Source organism: Vicugna pacos, chromosome 19 (assembly GCF_048564905.1).
Source record: "Vicugna pacos chromosome 19, VicPac4, whole genome shotgun sequence".
NCBI classification, from domain to species: Eukaryota; Metazoa; Chordata; class Mammalia; order Artiodactyla; family Camelidae; genus Vicugna; species Vicugna pacos.
In genome coordinates, this window is record NC_133005.1 from 33,071,695 (window position 1) to 33,099,467 (window position 27,773).

Genomic DNA, 27,773 nt, shown 5'->3' on the forward strand with positions numbered 1-27,773 from the left:
TTCTTGTTAAGGCCAAGCTCCCCCTGCTGCCGCTAAATGGCCTTGAGCATGTGTCTTCCATCTTCAGGGCTCAGTGAAGGGTCCTGGGTTGATCCCCTCAGGTTCAACCTGGAGCCAGCTGGCACTCCCCTGGGGACCTCAGTGTTTCCATCCACCAAATGGGTGAGTTGGCTGAGACATCCTGTTCAGTCTTGAAGTTCTGTGAAGTTGTGATGGATTAAGCCAACCTGATGGCCCGAACCCAGGACAAGGAGAGTGGGATAGGCCATGTTTTAGGGGTGCAAGGGAGAGAAAAGATGCCCAGAACAGGAAGGGGGCCTACCTGGTATCTGCTGTTGGTACCAGCAAGCGTCAGCTCCTGGCTCCAGGAAGAGGGCTGTCCTCTCAGGTGGCAGGCAGGGGTCCTTGTGAGGTGGGCTGGGGCTGCAGGGATGGCCTGGCCAACCCCAGCTGGCCCAGGACCCCTCCCCCTGGACCTTGAGAGCTGCCAAAGGAAGCAGCAAAGCCTCACCAGCCCTGGGCCTGCTGGCTGCCTGGACTGGAGTTTGGTCAGTGGTTGGGGACCTATATTGTGAGAAAGTGAGGACTTTGTCCACAAACTGGAATTTGAAATTTCAAAGGGGCGAAACTGAAGGGCCCTACCCCAGAGTGGAGATGGCTCTTGGCTTCTTTCCCCCACGACTTTTGTTCTTTGTCTTGATAAGTCCCGGGTTCCCCGCACCGCAGCTCCCTGGGCAGTGGGTGGGGGAGGAAAGACAGGAGACAGTGGTGAGCACCCAGGGGAAGTGAAGACGCCAGGCAGCCTGGGGTTGCCGGTGTCTGGAGGAGGCCTCTGAACTTGCATGTGTCCTGGGACAGGCATCTTGGCTCCCCAGACCCCTGAGATCCCTGGCAGTAACGTGATGGTGGACCCACTAGCCTCCAGTGCTCCAGAATTCCACGGTTCTTTCCATGATTCCAGGAGGGAAGCAGCACGGAGGGAGTGAGGTCCTCAAGCTCTGGAATCAGACCTGAGTTCAAATTACAGCCCCTCCTGTGACATCTGTATGGCCTTAGGCAGGTCATTTCATTCTCTGAGCCTCGATTTTGTCATCTATACAGGAGGACAGATCAACTGAGAAGAGGGGAAGGTTCCTAGCACTGGGCCCAGCACAGAATCTCTCCAGAAACATTAGCCATTACTGTTATTTAAAAGAAGAATGATGTGGTCCAGAGCGGCAGCTCCCTTAACTGCTGTCCATGCCAGAGGCCTGAGCTCCCTGCCCACAGAGAGCAGCCTCCCTCCCAGACCTCTGGCTGCCCAGACAGCGCTATCAAAACACCCCCCCTCTTCCCCTTCCCGAGGCCCCCGTTTTCTCCATCTACATGAAGGAGTGGGGCCTCACGGTGAGATCTGAGGCCTCTGTTTTCCCCTGGGAGCTGGGGCATGTTGAGCTCGGGTCAGGGGCAGCGCAGAGGTAAAGAAGGCTGCAGAGTTGATGGCGTGCAAGCCAGGGTTTGTTCAGGGCTGGATAGGCCATCCCTGGAGTTCTTCTGTGCAGGGGTCCTGATTGCAACTGATTATGTGGCCAGACGGTCAAGGAGTCAACCACTAATGACAGTAATTACTGCTGTTGCATTGTATGCTTGCTCTCGGTCACTGAAGGCCCACACCATCCCTGCAAAAAAGGTATCAGCCCAACTGATGCCAAAATGAATTATAAGAAAGCTGGAACCTGAGGTCACAGAGCTTGGGAATTGGCAGTGCCTGGCTTTTGACCCAGATCTTTCTGATTTCAAGGTCTGTGGTTTATCCTTCAAGGGTGGGGCAAGGGTGGGGGTGGGTGGGGAGAAGGGCTAGGAACTTTATAGTTTTATCTCATTTCGTCTTCACAGCAAACTACAAGTTAGGTCCATTTTACAGAAAGAGAAACAGGGATTTTGAAATAATAACTCGCCTGAGACCACAGAGCCAGTAGATCTGAGAGGTGGCTGGTCATTTATAGGAGGGACGTGTGTCTGGACGATATTGTTTGGGGTCAGCCAAGGGTGGGGTGAGTCGTGTATGTAATAGATTACGCAAGTTCTAGTTCAGGGGTGGGTAGATTTACTTATGGAGTAGGTTGCAATTGGTGGAACACAGATGGGGCACGAATAGGTTTCTGGAACGTTCCTCATAGGCTGTGGGTCACCCGTGTTGTGCGTTTGGTAAAGTGTGTATGTCATGGTTTGTGTACAGAGTAGCTTGTCACATGCAGGCTGTCCACCTGGTAGTTCTTACATGTAACAGGCCATGCACGTGTCGTGGCTGACCCTAGTGACTCATAGATCCTATTTAACTAGGTCTAAAATGCCAACTATAGAGACTAAAAGTTGTTAGTTTTGTTACCGATGGAACTTTGACAAGCCAGTGATCCCAGCCCGCTTCTGGAAATAGGGAATTGAACCTCTGATACTCGACGAGATGACGGATGGGTAGACTTGTGAGGGGAGTAGCTGTGTGTGGTCTGTCCTGGGTGCCAGACAGGTGGCAGCACCTGTAGTCAGCCCTTGGAGGCCCCTCCCAGGGCTACCCCTCCTTCTCAGTGTTTATCCCTTAGTCAGGTCTCCTGCCCAGCTCAGCACTGTCCCCAAGGCTGCTGGAGACAGATCAGATGTCCCTGGTGGAGCACCGGATGAACCCTCCAGGAGCTGAAGTCTCTCCTTCAGGCCCTTATGGAATCTCTCTCTCTCTCTCCCTCGGGGTCTTCTCCTGACCAACAAACAACTGGGCCAGGATATTCACTCCATTATACAGATGGGAAAGTTGAGGCCCTTAGAGAGATGAGATTTAAACAAAATCACTTGAATAGTGACAGGCCTAGTTCCTAAATCCACATCTCTTGATGCCAAATCCAGCCTCTCTTCTCCTCCAGAACAATTGTTTCCCCCACCCCAACCCCCCACCCCGGTTATCTCAGCTCCAGGGGGAAGATGGAGGGAGAGAACAAAGCTACATGGCGCAGAGAAGTGCTCCTAATAGTTGGAAGAATATGAGAATGCCTCCACACACCCCCTGAGATGTGCCCCTCTCCCACTGATTTGCCCACTCATTCATTCACCCAGCCATTTACTCATTCGCTCATTCATTCACTCCTCCACCAACCCACTCACTCACTAACTCACCCATTCACCTACTCTTGCTCTTGTCACCATATCCCTCTGCCCAGATTTTCCAGCCAGCAAAGGAGGACAGGCTCCCAGGCTTCCAAAGTCTCAGATCCTTCTTCCTCTGCCCACCCTTTCCACCTCTACCTTGCGGCTGTACCTCCCAGCTAGATCGGGAGCTCTTGAAAGTGTGTAGCGGGCAGTGAGGGCTGGAGGTGAGAAGAAAAGACTGGGCCACAAAGACTGGGCCACTGGGCAGGCAGGACTGGCCACATAATGATCAGGGCCCAGTCCAAAGCAAAAATGCAGGGCCCCTTGGTGAGAATGGCTGAGCACTGAACCAAACACGGGGACCTGAGAGTGGAGCTCTGTGCATGCTCAGGTGGCTCTCTGACGAGCCCACTCCGGAGGGAGGAGACGGGTGGGGAGAAACAAGGGAGATACAGAAAGGAGGCCAAGGGGGCAGGAGGAGAAGAGGGCATGAACGCTCTCGCTGAGCACCACTTGTTTTTTCCTAACGCCGCCTCACTTACTATTCAAACCACCCTTTGAAGTTGATTGTGCATTTTCGAGACGAGGAAACTGAGGCTCAGAGAGGAGAATCATTTACCCAAAGTCACGATTAGTAGGTGGTAGGCGCCTGAATGTTAATCCAGGTCTGTGGGGCTGTAAGCCTTGTCTCCGCCCATTCTGGAGTGGGGTGGATGGGGAAGGGAGACAGGATGAGGTGACATGGAAATGGAAGATGGAGTCTGTCTTTACCTGAACAGCTGGGTGCTGTGGGGGCTGGTGGTAGCCCTAGCGGGGTCATGGGTGGCATGGGAGGAGAACCAGACATGAGTCTGGCCCTCTCAGTCCTTCCTGCTCCCAGAATGAGGATCTAGAAGATCTGGCACCTGGGATTTACATTTTTGATTCATGAGGCAGCTTTATCTCTGCAAGAGCATTGAGGGTAGAAGTCAGTGATTTGGGAAGTTATTGAATTAGGGCATCTTGGAGGTGGGCTGTCAGTGTCGGAGGGTATATGTTAGTTCATAAGCCTGACTTGGGGTGACGGTGACTTGGAGGGTGGCTGGGTCAGGGTCAAATGAGTGCTGGGGAGTTAGTGTGCCGTCTTAAAGAATTGATAACAGAATACTGGGGGGTTAGGGTCCCATCTGTTGTAATAGCACCCCGGGTGTCAGTCAGAAACCAACAAATAGACAAATCCCTGCGGCCCCGCCCAGCCTGTCCACCAGTGGGGGGGGCTGATTAACCATTAACCCCCACCCCTCCCCAGCGGAGCCTCCACCCCTTAGCAGAGGCTAGGCCCAGACTCCCGGCAGATCCTCCCAGAGGACGGTTTGAAACGCAGGAAGGAGAGAGGGCACCTGGGAGGAGGCAGTGGGAGGGCGGAGGGCGGGGGCTGGGGCTCGGCCCAGAGCCTTCGGGGTGGGCATCCTGGGCAGGGCAGGTGGCCGAGGTGTGGAGGGGGAGGATGCGCCTCTCCAAAACCCTTGTCGACATGGACATGGCCGACTACAGTGCTGCGCTGGACCCAGCCTACACCACCCTGGAATTTGAGAACGTGCAGGTGTTGACGATGGGCAATGGTAGGTAGGGGCAGGTGTGCCCAGGTGTTCCAGTTGGGGACAGGTATGCCCAGGTATAGGAGCGGGTCTGTGACATTCAATTTTGGGCTGGGGTGGAGAATGATACAGCAGGTTGGTCCCATAGGAGAGCACAGGTATTGCCAGGTGAAGCAGATGTGCCAGATTCTGTGACCTGAGGCATTCTGGGTGGGGGTGAAGGGCTGCAAGAGCAAATCTTCTGCAAAAGTAGGTACCAGGTATTTCTACTGGGCCCTTGTGGTCCCTGTTACCAAAGCTGTTCCTGCTCAGGGTGTCACTGGGAGCAGAGACTTGATGGTGAACTTCCTCTAGGCGTCTGGCTCCAGTAATTTTTTGAGTCCCTTGGGCCTAGGTCCAAAGAGATGGAAAGGTATGTCCTGTCCCTGGAGACTGTGGACGGAGGCACAACTGTGTGTCAGGATGTCTTTGGGGCTGTCCTGGGGTGAATGCCCCATTTAGAGAAAACGGAGTTCTCAAGGAGGTTTTGCTAAATGAGACACCGATCAGCAATGTGTGTGCCGCATGTGTGTGCTGGTGTGTGCTCGTGACCTTCTCTTGGTGTGCGTGCATGTTTTCCGTGTACGCTTGTGGCCAGATGGTGGACTATGTTGGCAAACATGTGCCTGCGGGAATCTATTTGCATGTTTGTGTCTGCCTGTCTGCGTGCGCATGTTCTGCGTCTACGGCTGTTTGCATTTGTTCACTGACTGGGTCTGTGTTTGTTGATGCCTGCGTTTGTCTGATGGCCAAGAGTGGCGATGAGTGTATATATGTGTGCCTGTGGATATTTGCACATGTTTGCTGTGGATATGGATTGGTTTGTGTGCTCCGTGCTTCCTGGATGTACGTCCCATTTGGGCATTCTGTCTCATACCCCTGTTTGTGCCTGCTTGTGCACATGTGTGCACCCCAGCCGGCGGTGGGGATGGTGGTCAGTGCGCTCGGATGCACACGTGATCGTGCAGACATGATGTGCAGGGCTGCCATTCGACAAATGCAATTCACATCAGAGACACATCCATTTGTCTCAGGGCAGATTGTGTTGCCTGTGTGTCCCTTCCCAGGTTTATACATTCGTTCCCACATCCCTGAGAGCGCATGTGAAGTGGGGGTAGGTTCTCCTCTGTAAGGAGGTGGGGGAAGGGAGGAGGCCTGGAAGCGAGGAGGACCTAACTGACCGCAGGCCAGCCTCAGTGGAGAGGGGGCGCCACTGGCCGTAGTCAGCCTCCCACCTGCCTTCCTTCCACGGCTCTGTGGCTTCAGCCCGAGGTCTGTAGAACCTGAGTCAGCTCAGCTCAGCCAGAAAGAGGTGTCAGCACTGTGCATGGTCAGTCTTACCAGCTTCTCACCTGCCCCTGCCATTCACAGACTGTGTAATACTGGGTACATCACCTCCCCCTCCTGCCTCTGTATCATCTACAAAATGGGCTTCGTCACCCTAGGCCTGCTAGCTGGCCGGCTTTTAGGAGTATCCGGGGATCATGTGAGGGAACCAAGGGGAAAACATACAGGAAATGGTAAACAAAGAGCTGCTGCACTAGGCGGGGTGTGTGTGACCCCAGAAGGACAGTGTGTGCTCCCACACCTGGCCACTGCCCAGTCCTGGGCTGCTCCCTGAGCCTGGCCCAGTCACCCCTTCAGAGTGCATGCCTCCAGCTCCCAGGAATTACGTGTTCCTGGGGCAGACAGAGGCCAAGCCTGAAGATAGGACAGCCTCCAGCGCTGGAGCCAGAAAGATCTGGGCTCAAATTCTGGCATAGATCCTACCTACCTGTGTGAACTTGCCAAGCCATTTTCCTCTCTGAGCCTCAGTTTTCTCATCTATGAAATGGGAACAAATCATAGCACCTACCTCCCATGGCTAACCAGAGGATTAAATAAGACAAGGCACCGAGTGCTTTGCACTGGTAATTGGTCCTGGCTCTGCATGAGTTATCTCAGGAACTCTGAGCATCTATAAGGGTCTACGTTCCCCACTGGGGTTTGAAGTGAGTTGAGAGTTGGGGTTATTTTTCGCATACGTGCTGGGCTAGTGGCTCGAAGGCTCTAAGGCTAGCTCCCCATCCACCTCCTACCCCTGATTCAGAAGCAGCTGAAGTCCTTATTTATCAGAGGCCCCAGAATTCACCTCAACAAGTCCAGCACTGGCCAGAGTCCAGCACCGGCCCGCATGCCTGGACCATAAATCTGGCTCCTCTACTTAACAGCAATGTGATGACTCTGGGCAAGTCCCAAATTCTCTGAGCCTTGATGTTCTCACCTGGGAAATGGGGGCTATGAGCTGACCCCGGGGGTGGGATGATACACTTGGCAGCACCCAGCCAATCTTGCCGGGGATATGGGAGCCCCTTCCCCCAGCCTCTGCCTGAGTTGTGGGGTCAGCTCTCCCAGGGGTTGGAGGAGGCAAGACGGAGGGAGAAAGGGCACCAACGCAGCTTAACAATTATCCCCATCTCCGGGAATAATTCACCAAGTGGAGGGGGCTGCGCTCCTGGGCATCCTCGGGAGTCTAGGAGATGTTCATCCAGGCCACGGCAGAGACGTGGCAGGGTCTGCTTGTGTGTGGAGCCTGGAAGTCATCTGCTCTGAGAGTTTTCTTCAGCAGAAAAGTTTTTATTTCACAAATGCTGACATAGTGCTTATTGTGTGCCAAGTACTTCACATAGATTGACTCACTGAATCTTCATAACAGCCCTAGGGGCTTATCATGTTCCCCATTTTACAAGTGAGGAAAACGAAGGCACAGAGAAGTAAGCGAATGCAGCCAAGGTCATGTGACTAAGAAGCGGGCAAGCTGGGGTTTCAACTTGGCAGAAGGGCTAGAGTTCAAGCTCTTAACTACATGCTATACCCCTCTCTCGTTTTTAGCCAGATGTTCCCTAGGAATTCAAGGTTGGATTCAGGGTTTCTATGAAAATACGTGTGTGTGCACGACTTTGTGTGGTGTGTGTGTGTGCAGACATTTTTCTGGGTAGACAGTCCATAACGTTTATCATCTTCTCTAAGAGGTCTATCCTTGATGGAAGATCTGCTTACAAAAAAGATGGTTCAGCCGCTGAAATGTTAAAAAAAAAAAAAGAAAGGAAAACAACTGGACCAGTCAAACTGCCCCCTTTTACAGTCAGGGAAACTGAGGCCCAGGGGAAACAGAAGCAAGGAAAAGGAAGTCGCCCAAGATCACAGGCGAGTTAGTGGCAGCACTAGACCCCAGGACCCCCGCCACCTGCCTCTTTCCCCCTTCTCACATTTATATAGATGCAGCAGCTTTTGCTATGAGGCACCTACATTGATGCCATGACCCTCCCAGGAGGGCAGATGAGCCACTGTCCTTGATGTACATCTTCCTATTCCCTGGGAGAGTTTGCAGGGCCCCTGGGTGCCAAACTGAGACCCACTCAACCCTGGTCACTCAGCAAGAAATTAAGACCAGGACTTGGTTCTGGGCAGATGCTAGGGGGATATTTGTTCATAGCCTCCCCTGCCCGGCCAGTCAGGGTCTATAAGGGCTGGGTGCATCCTAGGAAATAGCCAGGTTTTCGTTACTGCCCAGAGAAAGCTGGGGCTAGCAGTCTCCACCACGGGGAGGAGCAGACCCTCATAAACAACTCTGTGAAGTCAGTGTCACAACCATCCCTAAGTCCTAGATGCAAAATGGGGGTTCCCAAATGTCAAAAGACTTGCCCAAGGTCACTGAGGGAGTGGGAACAGCACCACTGTGGCTGAGGCTGAAACCCGGGGAGGCCCCTACAGTGCTCAGTCAGTTTCTGAATCAAAACCAGCGGGAGACCATGGCCCCCAAGAGGTGAATTTCGGCCCCTCCTGCATCCTCACTCTGTTCTTTTCTGGTACAGACACATCCCCATCAGAAGGTGCCAACCTCAACGCGCCCAACAGCCTGGGTGTCAGTGCCCTGTGCGCCATCTGTGGGGACCGGGCCACAGGCAAACACTATGGGGCCTCAAGCTGTGACGGCTGCAAGGGCTTCTTCCGGAGGAGTGTGAGAAAGAACCACATGTACTCCTGCAGGTGAGGGACCTTGATTTCTCCAGCTGGGAAATGGGCCCACTGGGGCTAAAGTCCCCACGGGTCTGTCTGCTCTCTGCCGAGGTCCAGGGGGATCTGCCCCTCAGGGCCTTCAAGCCTCCTCTGGTTTGTTTCTTAGGCCTTAAAGATCCAGATGGGAACATCTATTCTAGAAACCTCATTTATTGATCATGAAGCTACTGGCTGCCCTTTACTGAGTACTTATTATGTGCCAGGCACTGTATTAAGTCCTTGTGTATATTAACTGTTCCACAAGCTCATTGGTATGTTTCCCATTTAGCAAATGGGGATCCCAGAGGCTTAGGATCAAGGGTGAGGTCCATCCCCCGACCTGGTGCTTTTTCTGGGGCAAATAGGGGACTGGCCCCGGGCCTTTCCACCTCTCTCAAGGCCTTGGAGATCCCTCCTTCGGAAGTATCTCCCATTCTGGGTAACAACAATAATACAGTAATAGCAGCTGTCAGTTACAAGCACTGACTTTGAACAGACACAGTGCCCAGCCCCATTGGAAACTCTCTCATTTTCACCTGTCAACACCTCTCCACGGTGATTACTATTATTATTCTCATTTTATAGATGAGGAAGCTGCGGCTTAGAGAGGACTAGGAATTTGCCCAAGGTCACCCAGCTTGAATCAACGGCAGAGCCCAGGTTGACACTCAGGGTCCCACCCATAATCACTGTGGGTCCTGCCCCTACTCCATATCCCACTCCAGAAAGTGACTTACATGGATCAAGTATTGGTGCTGATCCATAACCAGGAGCCCACTCTGTAAATGCTCTAGGCTTTTACAGGATGTGGTGGAAATAGCAGTGCCCTGTACCTGTGGCTGAGTGATCTGAGGACACGTGCCACCTCTCTGAGCCTCAGTTTTCCCGTGACTAGTGGGACAGGGCTGGGCTCTTACAGAGTCCACCGGACCTTTCCAGCTCCTGGTTCATTAGCAGAAGAACACCTGGGATGAAGGGTTCGAGCGAGGAGGCTGGGGGTCAACCAGATGGCCAGGATTCTAGTTCAGTCCTGGGAGAGGGAGGGCTGTCCCTTCTCCATCCAACCATCCAAAGTCCTCCCCAGATTTAGCCGACAGTGCGTGGTGGACAAAGACAAGAGGAACCAGTGCCGCTACTGCAGGCTCAAGAAATGCTTCCGGGCTGGCATGAAGAAGGAAGGTGAGCCTGGCCCTCCCCCTCCCACCCCACTGCCCCACCCGTGCCCACAAGCTCTCGACAGTCATTTAGAAGGGAGGCCACAACTTTATGACTTGGTGATAGGCCCCAGGGTGACTGGCTAATGGCTGAGAGGAGGGAGGGCCTGAAAATCTGCCCATAGGGAGGGGCTGGGCTTGGTCTTGAGAAAGATTCCAAGAGATAAGCTCCCCCTTTCAGCTACTCAGGTTCCCAGCCCCACCACTCCAGCCTGCACCACCACCACGTAGCCAAGTTGGGTGTTTTTTCTTAATATGCTATTGCCAACATGAGGAAAAGGGTAAAGAATGACTTTACAAATATCCACGGACCCACCACTCAGACTCAGCAAATGTGAATGAGGCTGGGAGGGGAGGGTTCTCTTCCTGAGCTTCCTGTTTCAGGGATAGGAAGGGCCTCAGTTCCTTTGTGTTCAGTCCTGGGTATCAGATGATCCAGAGTTCTCATGTACTTGGGAGTGGGAACAAGGCCCCAGACCCGTCCTGCGGGGAGGAGGGTGGGAACACAACATTTATTCAGGGCTCTCCAGGCCTCCTGCCACCAGCAGATGCCAGTCACCTGGCTGGGCTTCTGTACACTTGACAGTTCCTTTCATTCTCATGACAGCCCTGTGTGGCTGGTCATATTATCATCCTTCGACTCATGGGTGAGGGAACTGAGGCCCAGAATGGTTCAGCAACTTTCCCAAGCTCCCACATCTCATCAAAGTAAGCTCCGAGGTCTGAACCCAGAGCTTTGGACTCAAGTTCATTGCTGTTCGTATGATACCTCAATGCTGTCTGTGGTGCCCTGTAGACCCCAGAAACGTTTAAAAGTTTTTTAGCCCAAGCTGAGAAGGCAAACATCTTTTAACTGCTTCTCTGAGTAACTACAGTTCATTTTCAAATCTCTTTGTCTCCTTCTCTGCTCAACTCACTTTCCCAGCCCTGGGACCAGCCTCCAGACCTTCACTTCCGGCCTGCAGCTGTGGCACACCAGCCAAGACCCTTGGTCTAGTTCCGTACAAACACACACACCCCACCCCACCCCACAGCAGGATCCTGGGACCCAGCCTTCCCCAGGCTGACTGGGAAGGAGGGGAACTTGGCTTTGGCAGCCTCCCCTCCCCAACTCTGCCCCTGAGCCTCTGTTTTCTCTGCCCCCACCTCCCTGGGAAATATCTTCTGGGTCTCATCCCTCCAGGGCCCTTTGAGTTCATTTACGAGCCCTGTTGGGAACCCTGGGCCTGTAGTCCTGATGGAGTAGGTGGTCTCCTAGGCCCCCTCCTACTGTAACACCACGATTCTCACATCCAGACCTCAGTGGTCCTCAAAGTGGGGGGGGGGGGCTTTTTCAAAGGACAAATGCCCCCCTTCTCTCCCCTACCCAGTTTTCATTGGGGTTGAGCCACTCTCACGCTGAAGATGAGAATGACTTTGTGGAATGAGAAATGTAATGAATGGGGATATGGTTCATGTATGAACAGCTGGAGGCAAGAAAAAGACTGAGAGCTACAGTCCTAAGGGCTGGACAGTCTAGGGTTCTAATAGTCACTGATTCTAATAGCCCGACAGCCTAAGATTTTAGATTTGAGAGGATGAATGTCTCGGGTTAAAATTCCAGGCCTTGTGACAGGCAAGTGGGAGAAAGGTTGGCAGCTTACCTGAGCAGATGGCTACTTTCCTAGGCTGTAGGTCCTGCATCTAGTTGGTCTTTATAGATGTCTCTTGTTAAACGTTCAGAGTCATTTTCAGGCGTGCCACTTTGGGGAAGTTTCTGCCCCACCTGGGCTCCAGTATTCATGTCTACAAAATGGCGGGAGTGGGTAATGAGTCCTTCGAGCTCTGTGAGTCTGGCTGTGCACTCACTGATCAAGTACGCTACGCCCACCAGGACTTGCGTGTTTGTTCCCTGGTCCTCCCAGGGACCTGCCACAGAGGCAGCAGGCCTGGATCCCGGCTCTTGGAAAGGGAGGGAGAGCCATTCTGCCTTAGCTTAGCCTTGAAAATAGCTGATTACCTCTTGTCTCAGAGAAAGTGGCATGATGCCAGGAGAGGAATACTGGCCGATGGCAAGTGAGTGTGGGCTAGTAAAGGCTGGTGCTAATTTCCATGCTTGGGTTAACCAGGAGATCATGACACACGCAGTTGCTTGGTTGCTTTGAGAACAGGCCAGGGTAGCAAAGTGTTCCATTGCCGCTGTGGTCAAGCTCTGGGAAGTAAGGGCATCATTAGCCCTACCTAAGTCTTACAGTCCCAATACCCTTCCTCAGCCTGGTGGTAAACCCCCAAAGTCAAGAGAGATTCTCAGTGGAAGCCCCAGTGATCAGGAGAGTTGGGACAAGTTTTTATTTCCCTTCTTTGATGGCTTTATTAGAAAGATCTAGGGATTAAAACTTTAACATTGTCCTTGAGGACAGGAAGTCATGGGCCGCAAACATGGCATTTATAGACCAGTTAGGTGTATACAAGGTCATTAAATCTACCCGCTCCCCATTGTACAGATGGGGAAATTGAGACCAGAGAAGTGATGTGACTGCTTTAGCAGAGATCAGGGCTAGAGCTCAGACTCCCCAGAGCTGAGCAGACACCAAGGTCCCTGGATTAAAACTAGAAAGGATGGCCTTGGGAGGTATCTTCTCGTCCAGATTCCTGAAGCTTCCTCTTGACTACAGGGAAGGGCTCTGAATCTCAAAGTCTTGTGAGTATGGCCCAAGGACATTCCACAGTGGTCAGAAGTGGGTTCCCTGAAGGGGGACTCTGGAGAGAAACTTGGTTGGGGTCAGTGGGCCCAACGGCAAGTCACAAATTCTTTCCTATAAACTAACACCTAGCTGGGCCTCTGCTGGTTGACCCAGGACAAATGTCCAGCTCCTGCATCGGAAAACCAGCCCAGGAAGCAGGGCCAGGGATGCAGGAGGTGCAATTCGGTGGTGGGCCAGGGACCATCTGATGGGCCCTTCCCGGGAACCCCGGCCAAGCCCCCCTCCACAGGATCCTACTCAGGGGTCCTCTCAGAAGACAGGCTCATCTTCCTCTCTGCCTCTGCCTAAGCCGGTTAATATTCAATAGAAGTTACATTAGGTCCCCGACCTGCTAATACTGAGCAAACATTTGGAAAACATCATTCCGTGACTGAGCTCGCGCCGGGCACTGATAACGCTGGCCTAACCTTGAGGAGCCCAATCCCCAGCTGCTGACAGCAGCCCTTTTCTTAGGCCCGCCACCACTTGGCGCCCCGGTGGGTGTGGGCTGGCAGCCGTGGGAGGGGTGCCGTGGGCCAGGTGGGACTCGGGCAGGGGAGCGGCGCTGGGAGCCGGCCCCATCCAGGGTGGTGGGTCTGGGGAGAGGAGGTTTCTTACCTTGGGACCTAGTACATCCCACTAACTCCTGGGCTCCCTTTGGATGATTTGACTTTCATTCTCTGATTTCAACAACGTGTGAAATCGAAAGAGAGTTGAACAGTGGGAATGTCAAGATTCCATTGAGAAAAAGGATGCATCTAAGAATCAGAGCTCGTCTCATCCAGCAGCTTCCTTCAACCACTCAACAGATATTTGCTGAGCACCTACTGTGTGCCGGGCTCTGTTCTAGTTGCTGGGGCTGCAGCAGAAGACAAGAGGGATGATGTTCTGCCTTTCTGGAGCTTTCCTTCTCTTAGGAGAGACAGAGAGGGAAGGAAAAACAGAGAATAAGTAGTAACAAGAAAAATAAAGCAGCAGAAAGGGCAGAGCCTGTGGGAGGGATGCCACATCAGACAGGGTGGTCAGAGAGGGTGTCGCTGAGAAGGTTACATTTGTGCAGAGACCTGAGTAAAGGAAGCAGAAGCAGCTTAGCCAGGGGTGGGGGCAGTGGGGGAGGAATTCCAGGCAGTGGGCACAGCCGTGGTGAAGGCCCCGAGAGTGGCTGTGTGAGTCCCAGGAACAGCGGGGAGGCAGGTTTGATGGGCAGAGAGAGTAAAAGCGAGATGAGAGAGGAAGGATCATCGTGAGGGGCTGTGGCTTTACTCCGTGTGAGACGGCAAGGCCCTGGTTTTGAGCAGAGGAGAGATATGAGTTCGGTTTTGGCGGACCCCTTGGTCTTCCGGGAGGTGCACAGATTGCAGGGGCGAGGCCAGAAGCAAAGCGATCAGTGAGGAGGGTCTGAACTTCTCCAGGGCCCAGCCCCGAGTGGGAGCCGCAGATGGTTTCTGTAAGGATTACTGATGGCATTTGGAGGGTGAACTGAAGGGGGAGGTGAGAGAAAGAGACCTATAGTGAGACTCCCAGGCTGGCAGGAAGGATAAACCTGCCTGTTCCCGAGATGGGGAAGATCAAGAGCAGGTTTGGGAGGGAAAAGCTTACAGATGAGGAAACCGAGGCCCGGAGAGAAAATGGGATCCCTGCCAGCACAGAGAGTGAGTGGTGAGTTCCGAACAGGAACCCAGGACTCCTGCTGCCCCATCCTCCCTCCTTTCAGCTTCAACAAAGCTTCATTCCACTGTGAGGCCTCCCAGACTCCAAGGGACAGGGCAATAGAAGGACCATCTTAGGCCAGAACTGACCTGGTGTGGGGCCCTGGTGGACAGAGGCCCTGGATCTCTGAGTTTCTGGGACAGGGTCCAGTGGTGGGGTGGGAGGGAACCAGAGCTTTCCTGTGCTGTCTCTGGGCACATGCACTCCCTGATGGTTCTGGAATCTCTGGGCCATCTCTGAGTCACCCAGAGTAATTCATTTTGCTGGTTTTACAAACTTTCATCGGAAAGAAGGAGACCCTTTTCTAAAACAGAGCTTGAAAGCCTGTCATCTAGACAGACCTCCTCTTTACTGCTCAAGGCCCACCTTAAAGCCCTCTGCCAAGTCATTTCTACCTTGCCTGCCTCCAGTGGTGGCTGGATCACTCCTGCAGCCATCCCTCCTCATCTCTCTCTGCCTCCTCATAGCCGTCCAGAATGAACGGGACCGGATCAGCACTCGCAGATCGAGTTACGAGGATAGCAGCCTGCCCTCCATCAATGCGCTCCTACAGGCCGAGGTCCTGTCCCAGCAGGTACTGGGGGACCCTCCATCCACCTATGGATCCCCACCCCAAAAGGAGTCTCAACTCTATTCCTGTCCTCCCCAGCCAGTGGACAGCAAGGGCACTCGATATCACAGAAGGGAAACTGAGTCCAGGGTCACACAGCCAGTTTAGTCAGCAAAGACAGAACCCAGGTCTGGCCCTCTGGGACCTACATTCTTCGGGCCAAGCAGTCTTTACTCTCACTGAGGGCCTGAGGTCAGCTTAGCCTTGAGGGAACAGAGTGGGAGACAAGTGGGCAAGTAGCAAACTGGGGCTCAGCCAGCCCCTTGTGGTGTGACCTTGGGCAAGTCACAGCACCTCTCTGGGCAGTGGTTTCTTCACCTATCTGATGAGGATGAGGATTTTTGCCCTGCTTTGCCTCTAGGGCTGAGGGGTTCCTTGGGGTTCTAAGGAGCTGGTGGAGGAGGAGGCAGGAGGCAGCCAGCAGGGAAAGGCCCAGAGAGAGCCGCCCTCCCTCATAACTGCCTCCTTGGCATCCTCCCTTCTTTCCATTCTCCTCTGAGCTTCCTTCAGCGCTGAGAAGGAACCCACAGTCCGGCTCCCCTTTTCCAGACAAGGAAAGTACCTGGGCAGGGGCTCCATGCAGTGGACAGACTATATGGAGGGCCAGCCATTCCCAGCATTTTCCTTCGTCTCCCCCAGATCACCTCCCCTGTCTCTGGCATCAATGGAGACATTCGGGCGAAGAAGATTGCCAGCATCGCAGATGTGTGTGAGTCTATGAAAGAGCAGCTGCTGGTGCTCGTCGAGTGGGCCAAGTACATCCCAGCCTTCTGCGAGCTCCCCTTGGATGACCAGGTAAGCGTGGACACGGACCGCGGGCAGTGCGGGCCCTGGGCAGATGGGTCCTGCTGGCCCACCTGAGGTGTAGCTTTGGACTGGTTTGATTGTATTTAACAAACACATACTGTTCATATGCACCCAGAGCTGTTTGAATTGTTTTACAAATAGTAACTCATTTAATCCTTCCAACAACCCTAGGGTATAATACAATTATTATGACCATCTCTTAGATGAGGAAACTGGGGCCCAGAGAGGTTAAATAACTTTCTCAAGATCACACAGCTAGAATCCAACACAACTGGTGGAGAAAACAGGCAGGCAAGTTCCAAAGTCCGGGTCAGCAGCCACTGCGCCACTGCGCCACTGCGCCACTGCACCAGGAGGCTCTCCTCGGGGGGATGTTGACAGGGGCTCAGGGCCAGGGATCAGGAGATTTGGGCTTGAGCTCTGGCTCTAAGATAGGTTTTCTGTGTGAACTTGGACAAATTACTTCTGTTTTCTTATCTGTAAAGAGGGAACTGTAATGTCCACTTCAGAAAGTTGTTGGCAGGATTGAAGACAGCACCATTTGAAAAATGTAAATCATGTAATGGAGCGCCTCTACAGTCCTGAGCCACAGCGGGCCTCCCTGAAAACCAGTTTCTTCCTTTTATCCCACCAAGATGGGTTAACTTTTTTTAATTTTCCCAAACTTTTTTTATTTCCCAAAGTACATTCTTCGGCATACCAAAAATGGCCGAAGGGAAAAAGGGGGCTGAGGGGCGAGGTCTGAGGACAGCTGAGTTTCTGAGATACTGCAAATGGTAGCTCCTGCCCAGGGCACCCCGAGGCTCGGCAGACATTTTCCCGTCTGGGTCACCTTCTCAATCTCAGGGAAGCTTGGGGGTACCGATGGACTGTGTTCCAGACGCCTGCTCCCAGTGCATTTGCTTCTCTGTTTTGCTCACTTGCACAAAAGACTGGCAAAGCATGTCAGTCGATTACAGTTTCGAGAAGTCCTGCAGGCAAGGCAGCTGTTGAACTCTGTGGAACCCAGGGCTTCTCTGCCTCCTGCGATGCCCAGGCTCTCCCGGAGCAGGTATTATTATCCTACGAAAATACTGATTTGGCTGGTCCTCACCCTCATACGCGGGGCTAGACCAGCACCCTCTCACAGGGCTTCCTCTCCGCTTTGGGAGGGATGACAAGGGAGGGATCTTGGCTGAGCTGCCCCTGCCTTCTCCCCTGCTCCTCATATTCTGGCCCTGGTCCCCTCTGCTGGAGAGTCCATATTAATGTTTAATCCCTTCTGTTCCTTCCCAGGGGCTCAGCAGGGCAACAAGATACCCCCAAGCTGAGCAATTGTTAACCTCGATTTCCCACCCAAACCTCCCTGGCTGGGGCTCAGAGCATTCTCAGAGAGCAGTGATGGGTGGCCAGTAACACAGGACAATCATTAACATCACCACCCCCTGCCTGCCCACCCCCAGAACAGCCACCATGTTAAGGGGCTAGACCCAGAGCCAGGAGGGTTTCCAGCTCCCCATTCACGGTAGGAGCTCACTTTGTCCAAGATGAGTGAGGCACATCTGGGAGAACTGGGGGGACTTTGTTCTCCAAAGGACTCCCCAAATCTGTCCACATTGTCCCAGGAACCACCTTCTACATTTGTTTGCTTCTTGATTTGTTTTGGACATCAACCCATTGAAACCTACAAGGCTGGATAGCACTGGGTAAGGGGACTGAGACTTGGAGAGAAAGAGCAATTTGCCCAAGGGCACAGAGCGAGGCACCCACAGAGCTGAGGGTTTGAATTCAGATCTCGTACCTCTCGATTGGAGAGGCACCTGGGGTGAGTGATGAGTCCTGCCCAGTGCGTGGCATATAGGAAGTGCTCGATAATCAGCATCCTTTGGCCTCCCGTTGTCCAGGTCATGGAAAGGGAGCTCTCGCCACCAAGGCTGTTTGCCATTTCTCCTCTTTTCCTGTCATGCTCACCAGGCTTAGCCATGGGGAAATAGACGAGGTAAGCGCACAGCTGCAGGAGGGGCTCAATCTGGAGAGGAAGTTAAGTAGCTGGCTCATCCATTCACCTATTTCTTCATTCAAACAAATACTTACCAAATGCTTACTATGTGCCTGGTGTCTTCCATGCCTTAAAACACTGTCACCTCCTTAGAGAGGCCTTCTCTGGCCCCCGCATTTGATGTAGTTGCTCTTGACCCACTGCTCTTTACCACACAACCCTCACCTTCATTTCTTTTACCCTCTCTCCCTCCCTCAATCCATCTACCCGGCTTCCTCCATCTCTCTCTCTTTTTCTTTCTTTCTCCTCCTCCCCCTTTCCTTTTCTTCCACTATTGTGTCCCCAAACAACTGTCTGGCATTTAGTAGGCACTCAACATTTGATGATTGAAAGAATGAGCAATCCAGTGCATTAATGAATAAGAGCATTTTTGCCTCCTAGTCTAGCCCTGCTAAAAAGAACTTCCAAACTTCCTACCCAACCTCACAGATCAGATCCTTGAGGCTACCAGCCTGCTACTGTTTTAACCAGCCCCATCCTCTGGTCCTCATGCAAGCACTGAAGCAGATGGTTCTGAGAAGGCAGGCAATGTCCTCCTGTGTGCTGGCTGGGCTCCCACATCAGACTTCAGCCTGCAAGTCTGCATCGTCCTGTCTGAGGGACAGGGCCAGTCAGGCTGATCCCCTGCCAAGGACCAGTGCTCACACCTTTGCCTCAAGAACCAACATTCATGTCCAGATTCTTATAACTCTTTCTCAGAATCTAAATTCTTCCAACGTCAAGTGGGTAGATCCCCTGGCGTTCTTCCGGAGCAATGGTTTCCCAAACACAACTGCACATCAGATTCAACCGAGGAGCTTGTTAACTACAGATCCTTGGGCCCAGCCCAGACATACAGAATCAGAATCTCTGGTCATAAGGCCTAATAATCTGTGTTTTTGTAAAACGTTCTTCATACTCTTTCATAGCTGGTCCAAGGGTAGGGATTCAGGACCCACAGTTTTAGAACTTTTTAGAACTCTTCAGAGTCTAATCAAAGCCTTTAAGTCTCTGCTGGAAAAAAAACAAAAAACAAAAAACACCACCCAGAGTGTTGTTACAGTTTTACCAGGCATACGAAGGGGGCCCAGAGGGGAGCAGCAGTTTGCCCCAGACACAGCAGTTCAAGGACACAGTCAGCATTTGGTCTCTCAGCTCTGAGCACATGTTCTTTCCCCATTCAGATTTCTGTTCAATCTTTTCCAGGTCCCCGTCTTTATCAGTTATGAGAGGAAAGTAGCAGTTTTCTGATGCCCATTTTAGAGTTCCGGCAGGTAAAGGCAAGGAGAGTGTTGAGCTGACTTGCCCAGGGTCACTGAGTTGGCCAGCCTCCCCAGGGGTGTAGATGCCTCCCCAGGGGTGCACATGCCTACCCAGGGCTGCGGACACCAGACACCATCCCTTCTCTCTTCCAGGTGGCCCTGCTCAGAGCCCACGCCGGTGAGCACCTACTGCTCGGAGCCACCAAGCGCTCCATGGTGTTCAAGGACGTTCTGCTTCTAGGTGAGGATGCTGCCTGCCTAGCGGGGGCTCCGCAGAGGGCATGCCCATGGGAGATTTCCACAGTGGTGTGCAGAGGCAAGGCAGACAGATCACCGAATGGCCCTGTCTTCTGTATTCTCAATTGGATCCTGCACCTTGGATGCAAGGAAACATGGACTTGAGGAATTAAATTCCCCAGCAGTAAAGCTGGACCACAGTCAGGGTTAGCCCTGGAATAATCTGCGCGTTCTGGCGTGCTTGGGAGTAGGAGCAAGAGGCAGCCGGGAATGGCACAAACCCCAGCCCATGTCACCTACACCTTCACAGCGTGTTGTTTATTATTTTAAATGCTAGTATAGGGCACATCACAGGCCCTAGTCTGAGTACTTTACAAATACTAACTCCTTTAATACGACAACCCTATGAAGTGAGCTCTATGATCTATCCCTATTTCATAGATGAAAAAATAGAGGCACAGAAAGTAATTTACCCAAATTTATCGGCTAGTCAGTGGTAGAAGCAGGATTCAACCCAGGCAGTCTAGTTCCAGAATCTCAACTCTTCTCCTTGATGCTTTTATGCCTCTCAAGTGGCCCTTGAATGTCATCAGTCTTGTGGGTCTGTTGTCACGTTGGAGAATGGAGCTTGGGTGATGTGAAAGGGGTCGTAGGAAGTCAGGCTCCAGGCCCAGTCCAATGACTTCAAGCAACTCATTCCTTTAATGTGGGCCTCAGCTTCTTCATCTGGAAAGTGGGAGTGACAATCCCCACAGGGCCCCCCTCTCAGGGGCGTCAGCTGCAATATAACTGCAGACGGCGGAGCCTGACCAAGGCTAGGGGAGAGGGGTGCACTGAAGCCTCTTCCCCATCCCCTCTTCTTCCTGACCCACCCAGGCAATGACTACATCGTCCCCCGGCACTGCCCGGAGCTGGCAGAGATGAGCCGGGTGTCCGTGCGCATCCTCGACGAGCTGGTACTGCCCTTTCAGGAGCTGCAGATCGATGACAATGAGTACGCCTGCCTCAAAGCCATCATCTTCTTCGACCCAGGTACACCCCGCACCCCCACCCTCCCCTGCTGCTCCAGACCCTCTGTCAGACTTCTCCCACTAGGGTATGTTCCCTGAGCTTACAGCCTCATCTCCTTAGCACAACCACCAGGAGAGGTCATTTTTCTTAGCTCTATTTAACAGATGAGGAGAATTAAGGCTCAAAGGGCTGATATGACTTAGTGGGATGCACTGACCCTGGGGGCTTGGTTTTTTTCTTTCTCTTCCTCCCTGCTTTCTTCTCCTACCTCCTATCATACTTCTTTTCTTTTTCTTGGAAGTTTTTTAATCAAAATAATATCTATACATACTTACAATGGAAGTAGTCCTCCCCACCACACTTTTCCCGTCCAAAGCCTACTCCCCAGGGGGAACCACTTCCAATCCTTTTTACTGTTTCTTCTGGCAGTTACCTCTCTAGTGCTAAATAAAGTACTCATCCTTCTATTTCTCGATTTAGCCATTTTAGAACATATTTTCCCTCCTATGATAGTTGAGGATCGCACTTTTCTCTATCACCATTCCCATCTTTTCTCCCCCATCCTCCTAATACATTTTTCTTGCTATTTTAGTGTCTCTACTGATTGCCTTTATAATGTCACATGCTTATGCTTTTCTTTGTTGTCCTCGCAACTGTAGGCAGTATCCTACGTTCCTTAGCAGGACAAAAAGATCACACATCCCCAGTCTCCGCATTCCATCTACTGACTTCCCACCTGCATCTCACACAACGTTGTTGTAGCTGTGTCTTTCTGCAAAGCCTGATTTCATCGCACAATGTCCAGATGCCTGGGCTCCAAAGGCTTGCTTGAGTTCTTCCCTCCTTCCATGTTAGCGAGGACCTGCTGTGTGCCAGGCAATGTCCTTAGTGCCAGGCCCTCCTTGCCTGGAGATCACCTCCAGTAATAATAGTGATGAGGAGAAATGAATACTGTTTATGGCGCCCTCACTAAGGCACCATTCTAGACGCTTCTTGTGAATGATCTCACTTGTTACTTGCAACATGGTATCAGTGAGGCAGGAATTGTTATTATCTCCATTTTGCAGAAAAGAAAACTGAGGCACAGGGAGATTGATTAACTTGCCCAAGATCACACAACCAGGAAATGGCAGAGCTTGGATTTGAACTTCAGACTATCTAGCTCTCCAGCCCTTATTCTTACCCACTACATGTTATTCCCTGATTCTTGAGGGGGTAATATTTCTAGTCTCAGTTTCCTTGGGAGCCTGGGTGCTCGGCATGGGGCTGGATGGGTAGTAACCGCTCAGGAAAATGTGCAGGATTACTGATGCTGGCTTGGAGGGACAGGTGACCTCAGGCAGGGCTGGGCATGTAGGTGGTGCTCAATCAATGTTTATTGACTGAATGAAAGAATGCACAAATGTGGCCCAGGAGAGAGAGCCCTGGACTGGAAATGTGAAATTCTCTTTCTGCTACTTGTTTCATCCATAAAAAAGGAAATAAATGTATTACCTCCATGAAGGTTGAGGACTATTAGATGACCACTTGAATAACCCTCTAGGTTAAGGAGCTAGAATTTATCCATTGATTTTGTTTCATTCACTCATCCTTCCATCCAAGCACCCACCCCTTCATCTAGTTTTCTACTCATCTAGTTAACTATTCAATAAATATTGACTACACGTGGTTCTAGGTGGTGGGTTAAAAAGGACAAAAGAGATTTACAGCTGCCTACACAAAGCTCACAGTCTGGTGGAAGAGACAGTTACATCCCCTGTGGTCAGTAGTGATGGAAGAGCCACAGAAATTTGGGGACATAATGGGCAAATTCAGAGTGCAGACTTGGGAGGGTGGAATGGAGAAGGCTTCCTGGAGGAAGTGTAAACTAGGCTGAGACCTGAGGACGACACAGACAAGGGAGCAGGGATGGAGGAAACTATTCTAAGGCAGCGGAAGCAGCGTGTGCTGAGGTCTGGATGCTGGGACTTTAACTGGGCGTCAGGGGCCCCAGTTCCACATCATGGATCTGCCAACAAGCAGCCTTGTAATCTTGGCCAAGTCCTTTCTTTGCTCCATGCCTCAGTTTCCCCATCTGTAAAGTAGGAAGGTTGCAAGGTACCCTGTTGGGTGTTACTGAAGTCTTGTCCTCCATCCCCCATTCCCCTCTTTTAGTTCTGCATCTTAAGAAATGTGACAGAAACCTTCTTCTGCCTGTGTCCAGGAAGCTATGACTTGTGCTAGTACACTCTGCTTCTTGAGGACACTGAATCCTCATCCCAGCACTGCTGAGGACTCCCTGTGTGACCTGGGTCACTGGATCCCCCTGTCAGGGCCCAAGGAGTCAGGGGACATGTGGGTCCTACCTCCCTAGTAGCTCCAGCTGGGCCCCGCTGCCCTCCCTTACACAATCCCTCCCGTTGCAGATGCCAAGGGGCTGAGTGACCCGGGCAAAATCAAGAGGCTGCGTTCCCAGGTGCAAGTGAGCCTGGAGGACTACATCAACGACCGCCAGTACGACTCTCGCGGCCGCTTCGGCGAGCTGCTGCTGCTGCTGCCCACCCTACAGAGCATCACCTGGCAGATGATCGAGCAGATCCAGTTCATCAAGCTCTTTGGCATGGCCAAGATCGACAACCTGCTACAGGAGATGCTGCTGGGAGGTCAGTGTCGGGCCCAGGAGGGGCTGAGAGGTGAGCGGGGGTGGTCGGGGGGCGGGCGGGGGTGGGCAGGCCTCACTCTGACCTGGGTTCACCGCTTAGCTCCATCACTTCCTCACGCCGTAGCTTTGGGCAGATCCCTTTACCTGCCTGTTCTCATCAGGAAAATGGGGCCAATAGGCTGTTTATTCGGGCACTGAGAATCTAGCACATTCCAGTCACTGTTCTAAGTGCTGGCGGTTCCCCAGAGAACAAGATCTCTGTCCTCCTGGAGGTCATGTCTGAGTGTGTGTGCACGTTCCAGGGTGTATAAACCCTCATGGGAACAGATGAGACTCAAACATATAATGAAGAGGGCAACTACAGATTTTAAAATAACCAGGTAATATGATAGAGTATGACTGAAAAGGGGCTTCTTTAGCTAGGTTGGCTCAGGGAGACCTCTCTGAAGTCTCTTATACTACGGACCTGATCGATGGAAGGAAAGAGAACAATTAAAAGCCAAGAGAGAAACATTCCAAGCAGGAGTAACTAGTGCAAAAGGCCCTGAAGCAGGAGAAGTTTGTGTGTTCGAGAGAGAGAAGGTTGTGAGATGGGGGAGTCGTATGAGATGAAGATGGAGACCGGGCAGAAACTGAGCCACAAACTCAGCCTTGGATGCTCTGGTCAGAAATTTGCATTTTATCCTCACTGCAACTACTGTAAAAAGAGTGAAAATCAGATGGACGTTTTAAACAAAGTATCCCGATTGTTGGGTAGAAAGTGAATTTCAGGAGGGCAAAGTGGAGACAGGAGGCCCCTGAGAAATGTCACTATTTCCAACGAGGGGAAGGACAAGGAGGCTTGGACTAAGGCCTGACTGGAAACTTATTGGCATAGATAAACTTGAACATCTATTTGGAGGAAGAACCCACAGGATTTGCTGATTGATCAGATGTAGGCAGTGAGGGGAAGAGTCAAGGACAAAATCTACATTTTTGCTTTGAGGAACAGGAACGGTGATGGAGTAACTTAATGAGATGGAGAAGTTCGAGAAAAAAGAGTTTGAGGCTGGGGATGGTGGTGGTGGTGGTGAAGGTTGAATCAAGAGATCATTTTAGACCTGATTTAAGCTTGTGATGACCGTTAGATATCCCAGCTGAGTTATCAAGGAGACAGCTGGATGCCAGAGTCTGTTGCTCAAATAAGTCCAAAGCTTAGGATGAAAGGCAGCTTTGTGGTGTTCTAGAAATTAGGTGCCACAGAAGGAGACGGAGGAAGACCAGCCGGGGGATAGGAGAAAAGCCAGGGAAGTCCCAGAATCCAAGAGAAGAGGGTGTTTTAAAGAGCACAGAGCATGTAATGGTGGTAAATTCTACAGGAGGGAGAAGGAGGTGTCCACTGGACTGGCAGCATGGAGGTTCTTGGTGATTGTGCTGAGAGCAGTGTCAGAAGACCGTGGAAAGGAAAACCAGAATGGGGGTGTTATGCAGTGAGCGAGTTGGAAATTGAGTAGAGGCAGCAAGAGTAGGCAACCCTTTGAAAATGTTTTGCTAAGAAGGGGAGCTAGGAGAGAGCTGAGGATGGTTGCAAGGGAATGACTATAATGATAGGCCATGGGATCTTGGCTGGACTTAAGGAGACATAAAGATGGGTGATAGATAGTGAAAAGTTCTATCAGTGAACTGACAGCCTCAGCAGTGTTGGAGAACTTTTGCAGAGATGGTACTGGAGGAAGTGAGGTGGGAGGATAGGAGGCAGGATCCAAGTGAGGATGCTTGAACTTAAGACTGTGGAGGTGATGGTACAGCCGAGGGCAAGCTTTCTCAGCCTCAGCAGCTATTTGGGACTGGAGAATTCTTTCCTATGGGGGCTGTTGTGTACCTTGTTTAGCCACATATCTGGTCTCTACCCATGAGATGCCAATAGCACTCCTCCAGTGGTGACAGTCAGATGTTGTCAGGTGTGCCCTGAGAGGCCCAAATCACACCCAACTGAGAACCCCTGTCATATGGTGACTCATTTCATTTCTCATTTTGACCCTGTGACTATATAGGATCATAGTGAATCAGGTGTCATTGAGATCAGGATCAGGAAGGAGCTTGCACTCTGTTGCCAGATAAACTTGAGAAAGACAATTCATCTTTCAGGGCCCAGTAATCTCATCTGTAGAATGGGTTAATAACGGTACCCACCTTACAGGATTGTTGTGAGGATTAAATTATGTCAAACATGAAAAGTGCCATGAAAACATCACCCAGCGCATAATAGGTATTCAATAATGATAGCTGTCATTATTACATGTACACTTTAGAGGCCCATTGCAAGCCCTAAAATTCCATCATTGTCATGTTAGTGACCATAGCCTATTACCAAGCCATACCCCATATATATGGTATTATCATTCTCCGACACAATTTTTGAAGCAGTTACTGTGTTCCCGATACTTTGCTAGGAACTCAAAGAGAAGAAAAATACATCTGTAATTGTAATGCTCACAGACAGAAGAAATGGTTGTTCCCCAAGGATGGATTACAGATAAATAACTATGGGAATTCCAAGGAAGGAGAGGTTTACTTTCCCACTGGAGTGGGGAGAATCAGGAGAGACTTCCCAAGGAAGGAGATACATGAGCTGGAATTTGAACTTGTGGACACTGCAGGTGGGCGGTGGGGCGGAGAAGGTCTCTTTAGTGGAAGAAACATATGAGCAAAAGCATAGAGCTAGGAAAGTACAGGGGACACACAGATGCTGTAAGTAGGTCATTTGGGCTAAAGGTGGGGGGATGAGGCTAAATGGTGAATTGGGACCAAATGATTGAAGGACTTACAAACCAAGGAGCTTTGAGAGCCGCTGACTAAATCCATTATATTAACATGCAATCAATACACTACTTGTTGCAATATTTAAATGATCTCACAGCTTCTTTACAAGCTCCTTGTTTCTTTCAAATCACCTTTGTTCTCTTGGTTTGTTTGTCCTCTCAATACCTTCACGAAGCCAGTGGACAGGAGTGGAAGCCCCAGTTTACTAATCCAGAAATAGGAACCCAATAGGCACTGTTAATATTGGGTGAGCAGGTTGATGGCCACATCTGAGGAAGATGGGGCCTCAAGGCCCATGATCCTTATCCCAGACTCTCCATCTCCACTGAGTACCTCATCTACCTGCAGGGTCCTCCAGTGATGCACCTCATGCCCATCACCCTCTGCACCCTCATCTGATGCAGGAACACATGGGCACCAACGTCATTGTTGCCAACACGATGCCTGCTCACCTCAGCAACGGACAGATGTGTGAGTGGCCCCGACCCAGGGGGCAGGCAGGTGGGCAACTTGGGCTCTACCCAGGAAGGGGTGACTTTGGGGCCTAAGGGGGAAATCTGGAGAAGGTTGGATACAGAAGATGAGGCATGGGATAAAACAGTTCTCTGTGCTCCAGGATCAGGAAAGAGGGGTAAGACTATCCATTTATTAAGGCTATTTATTCACTGAAGGAAGCTGTCCTTGGGATGAGGCAGTCCATTAGATGAGGTTGTCCATGGGGTGAAGATGTCCACTGGGGTGAGAACTCCACTAGGCTGATGCTGTCCTCTAGGTAAACTGTTCACTGAAGTAAGGCTGCCCAGTTGGGCAAGGCTACCCATTAAATAACTGGGTGAGACTATTCATTGGGCGAGGACCTCCACTGGGCTAGACTGTCCTCCGAGGTGAAATCTCACAAGAGTGAGTTTGTCACTGGGCAGAGTTCTTCAAAGAGTAAGATTATCACTGGGATAAGGTGGTCCACTAGAATGAGGTTGCATTTCATTGAGACTGTTCTTTGGGAAAGTTGGCCATTGAATAAAGTTGGCCAAGTGGGTCATAGTCAAAATTACTTTCTGAATTTGTAGTGGGGGTGGAACCATTAGTTTCTGATACTCATCTACCTAAATATCAAAGAAATGGTATTTTTCAAGCCAGTTAGCCAGACGCTTGGGACTCATCTACTGCTGCTCCTTTCCTCTAAGAAAGGCTGTTCCTGTCACTTGTCCCATATCCTTGGGGAGAATCATACTTGGGCCCTGGTTTGGGAGAAGCAGCCCACATCTCCATATCAAGTGGTGGAGGAGATGGGGTTTGTAAGGACTTGGACAAAAGTTTCTGACCACAGACCTTGGCCCAGCCACAGCCTTCCAGACTTCATATAACTTAGACTTTGTGATCTGGGACTCAGAAGGTTTGAACTGTAGGAGACCTCAGAGATTGTCCAGTCTAATTCTCTCATTCTATAGAAGGGGAAACAAAGTCTCGGAGAGGGGGAAGAACTTTTCCAGGGCTCTTCGTTTACTCCCCAGAGGGCTGGAATTCTGAGCAGCCCCCATCTGTCTCTCTATCCCTCCAGCCACCCCTGAGACTCCACAGCCCTCGCCGCCAGGTGGCTCGGGGTCTGAGCCCTACAAGCTCCTGCCAGGGGCCATCGCCACAATCGTCAAGCCCCCCTCCGCAATCCCACAGCCGACCATCACCAAGCAGGAAGTCATCTAGCAAGTCACTCGGGGGCAGGGGCTCTGCTGGCCCCCCAGCCCCCTCAGAGGGCCCCTGATTGCCATTTGGTCACCATAAAGAGAGCTGCGACAACAGGGCCAGTCCCAGAGCAGTAACGGAAAGGGTGAGGGCGCTGGAACTTGGGCTGTGGGTCATGTCCCATGGCCACCTTTCTCCACCTGCTCTGGATGACAGGGCTGTGACTCGGGGAGACCCTAGCTGGAAAACCCTCTGCTGCCTTGGACAACTGTTCTCTTGCTGAAGCCA

The 27,773-nt window shown here is 51.6% G+C and overlaps 1 protein-coding gene and 1 long non-coding RNA gene across 5 annotated transcripts in view; one reads left to right on the forward strand and one right to left on the reverse strand.

Moving 5' to 3' along the window:
• The first annotated feature begins 4,603 nt into the window (after positions 1 to 4,603).
• Positions 4,604 to 27,634, forward strand: HNF4A (hepatocyte nuclear factor 4 alpha). 2 transcript variants are annotated; one of them, XM_015237794.3, is made up of 10 exons: positions 4,604 to 4,718; positions 8,588 to 8,762; positions 9,856 to 9,950; positions 14,886 to 14,992; positions 15,668 to 15,823; positions 19,268 to 19,355; positions 20,228 to 20,383; positions 22,768 to 23,034; positions 26,154 to 26,306; positions 27,364 to 27,634. In XM_015237794.3, exons 1-10 carry the CDS (start codon positions 4,604 to 4,606, stop codon positions 27,504 to 27,506), a joined length of 1,455 nt encoding a protein of 484 aa, XP_015093280.1. In that variant the 3' UTR covers positions 27,507 to 27,634. The 2 variants fall into 2 exon arrangements, with proteins under 2 accessions (XP_015093280.1, XP_006202579.1); XM_006202517.4 differs by having other exon boundaries at positions 22,768 to 23,004; positions 26,154 to 26,276.
• The window catches only part of LOC116284336 (uncharacterized), a 48,035-nt gene continuing 31,896 nt past the window's right edge, over positions 11,635 to 27,773 (reverse strand). For all 3 annotated transcript variants that reach the window (XR_004194091.2, XR_012061756.1, XR_012061757.1), the window contains one exon: positions 11,635 to 11,770. This is a non-coding gene — a long non-coding RNA (uncharacterized lncRNA). The remainder of the gene's footprint in view (positions 11,771 to 27,773) is intronic.

What these genes read in the sequence shown, in the direction of transcription:
- HNF4A (XM_015237794.3), top strand. Translation starts at nt 4,604, where the DNA reads ATGCGCCTCTCCAAAACCCTTGTCGACATGGACATGGCCGACTACAGT. An exon ending in GGCTGGCATGAAGAAGGAAG is followed by an intron (nt 9,951 to 14,885) that starts GTGAGCCTGGCC and finishes GCCTCCTCATAG; the next exon opens with CCGTCCAGAATGAACGGGAC. An exon ending in GGCCCAGGAGGGGCTGAGAG is followed by an intron (nt 23,035 to 26,153) that starts GTGAGCGGGGGT and finishes ATCTACCTGCAG; the next exon opens with GGTCCTCCAGTGATGCACCT.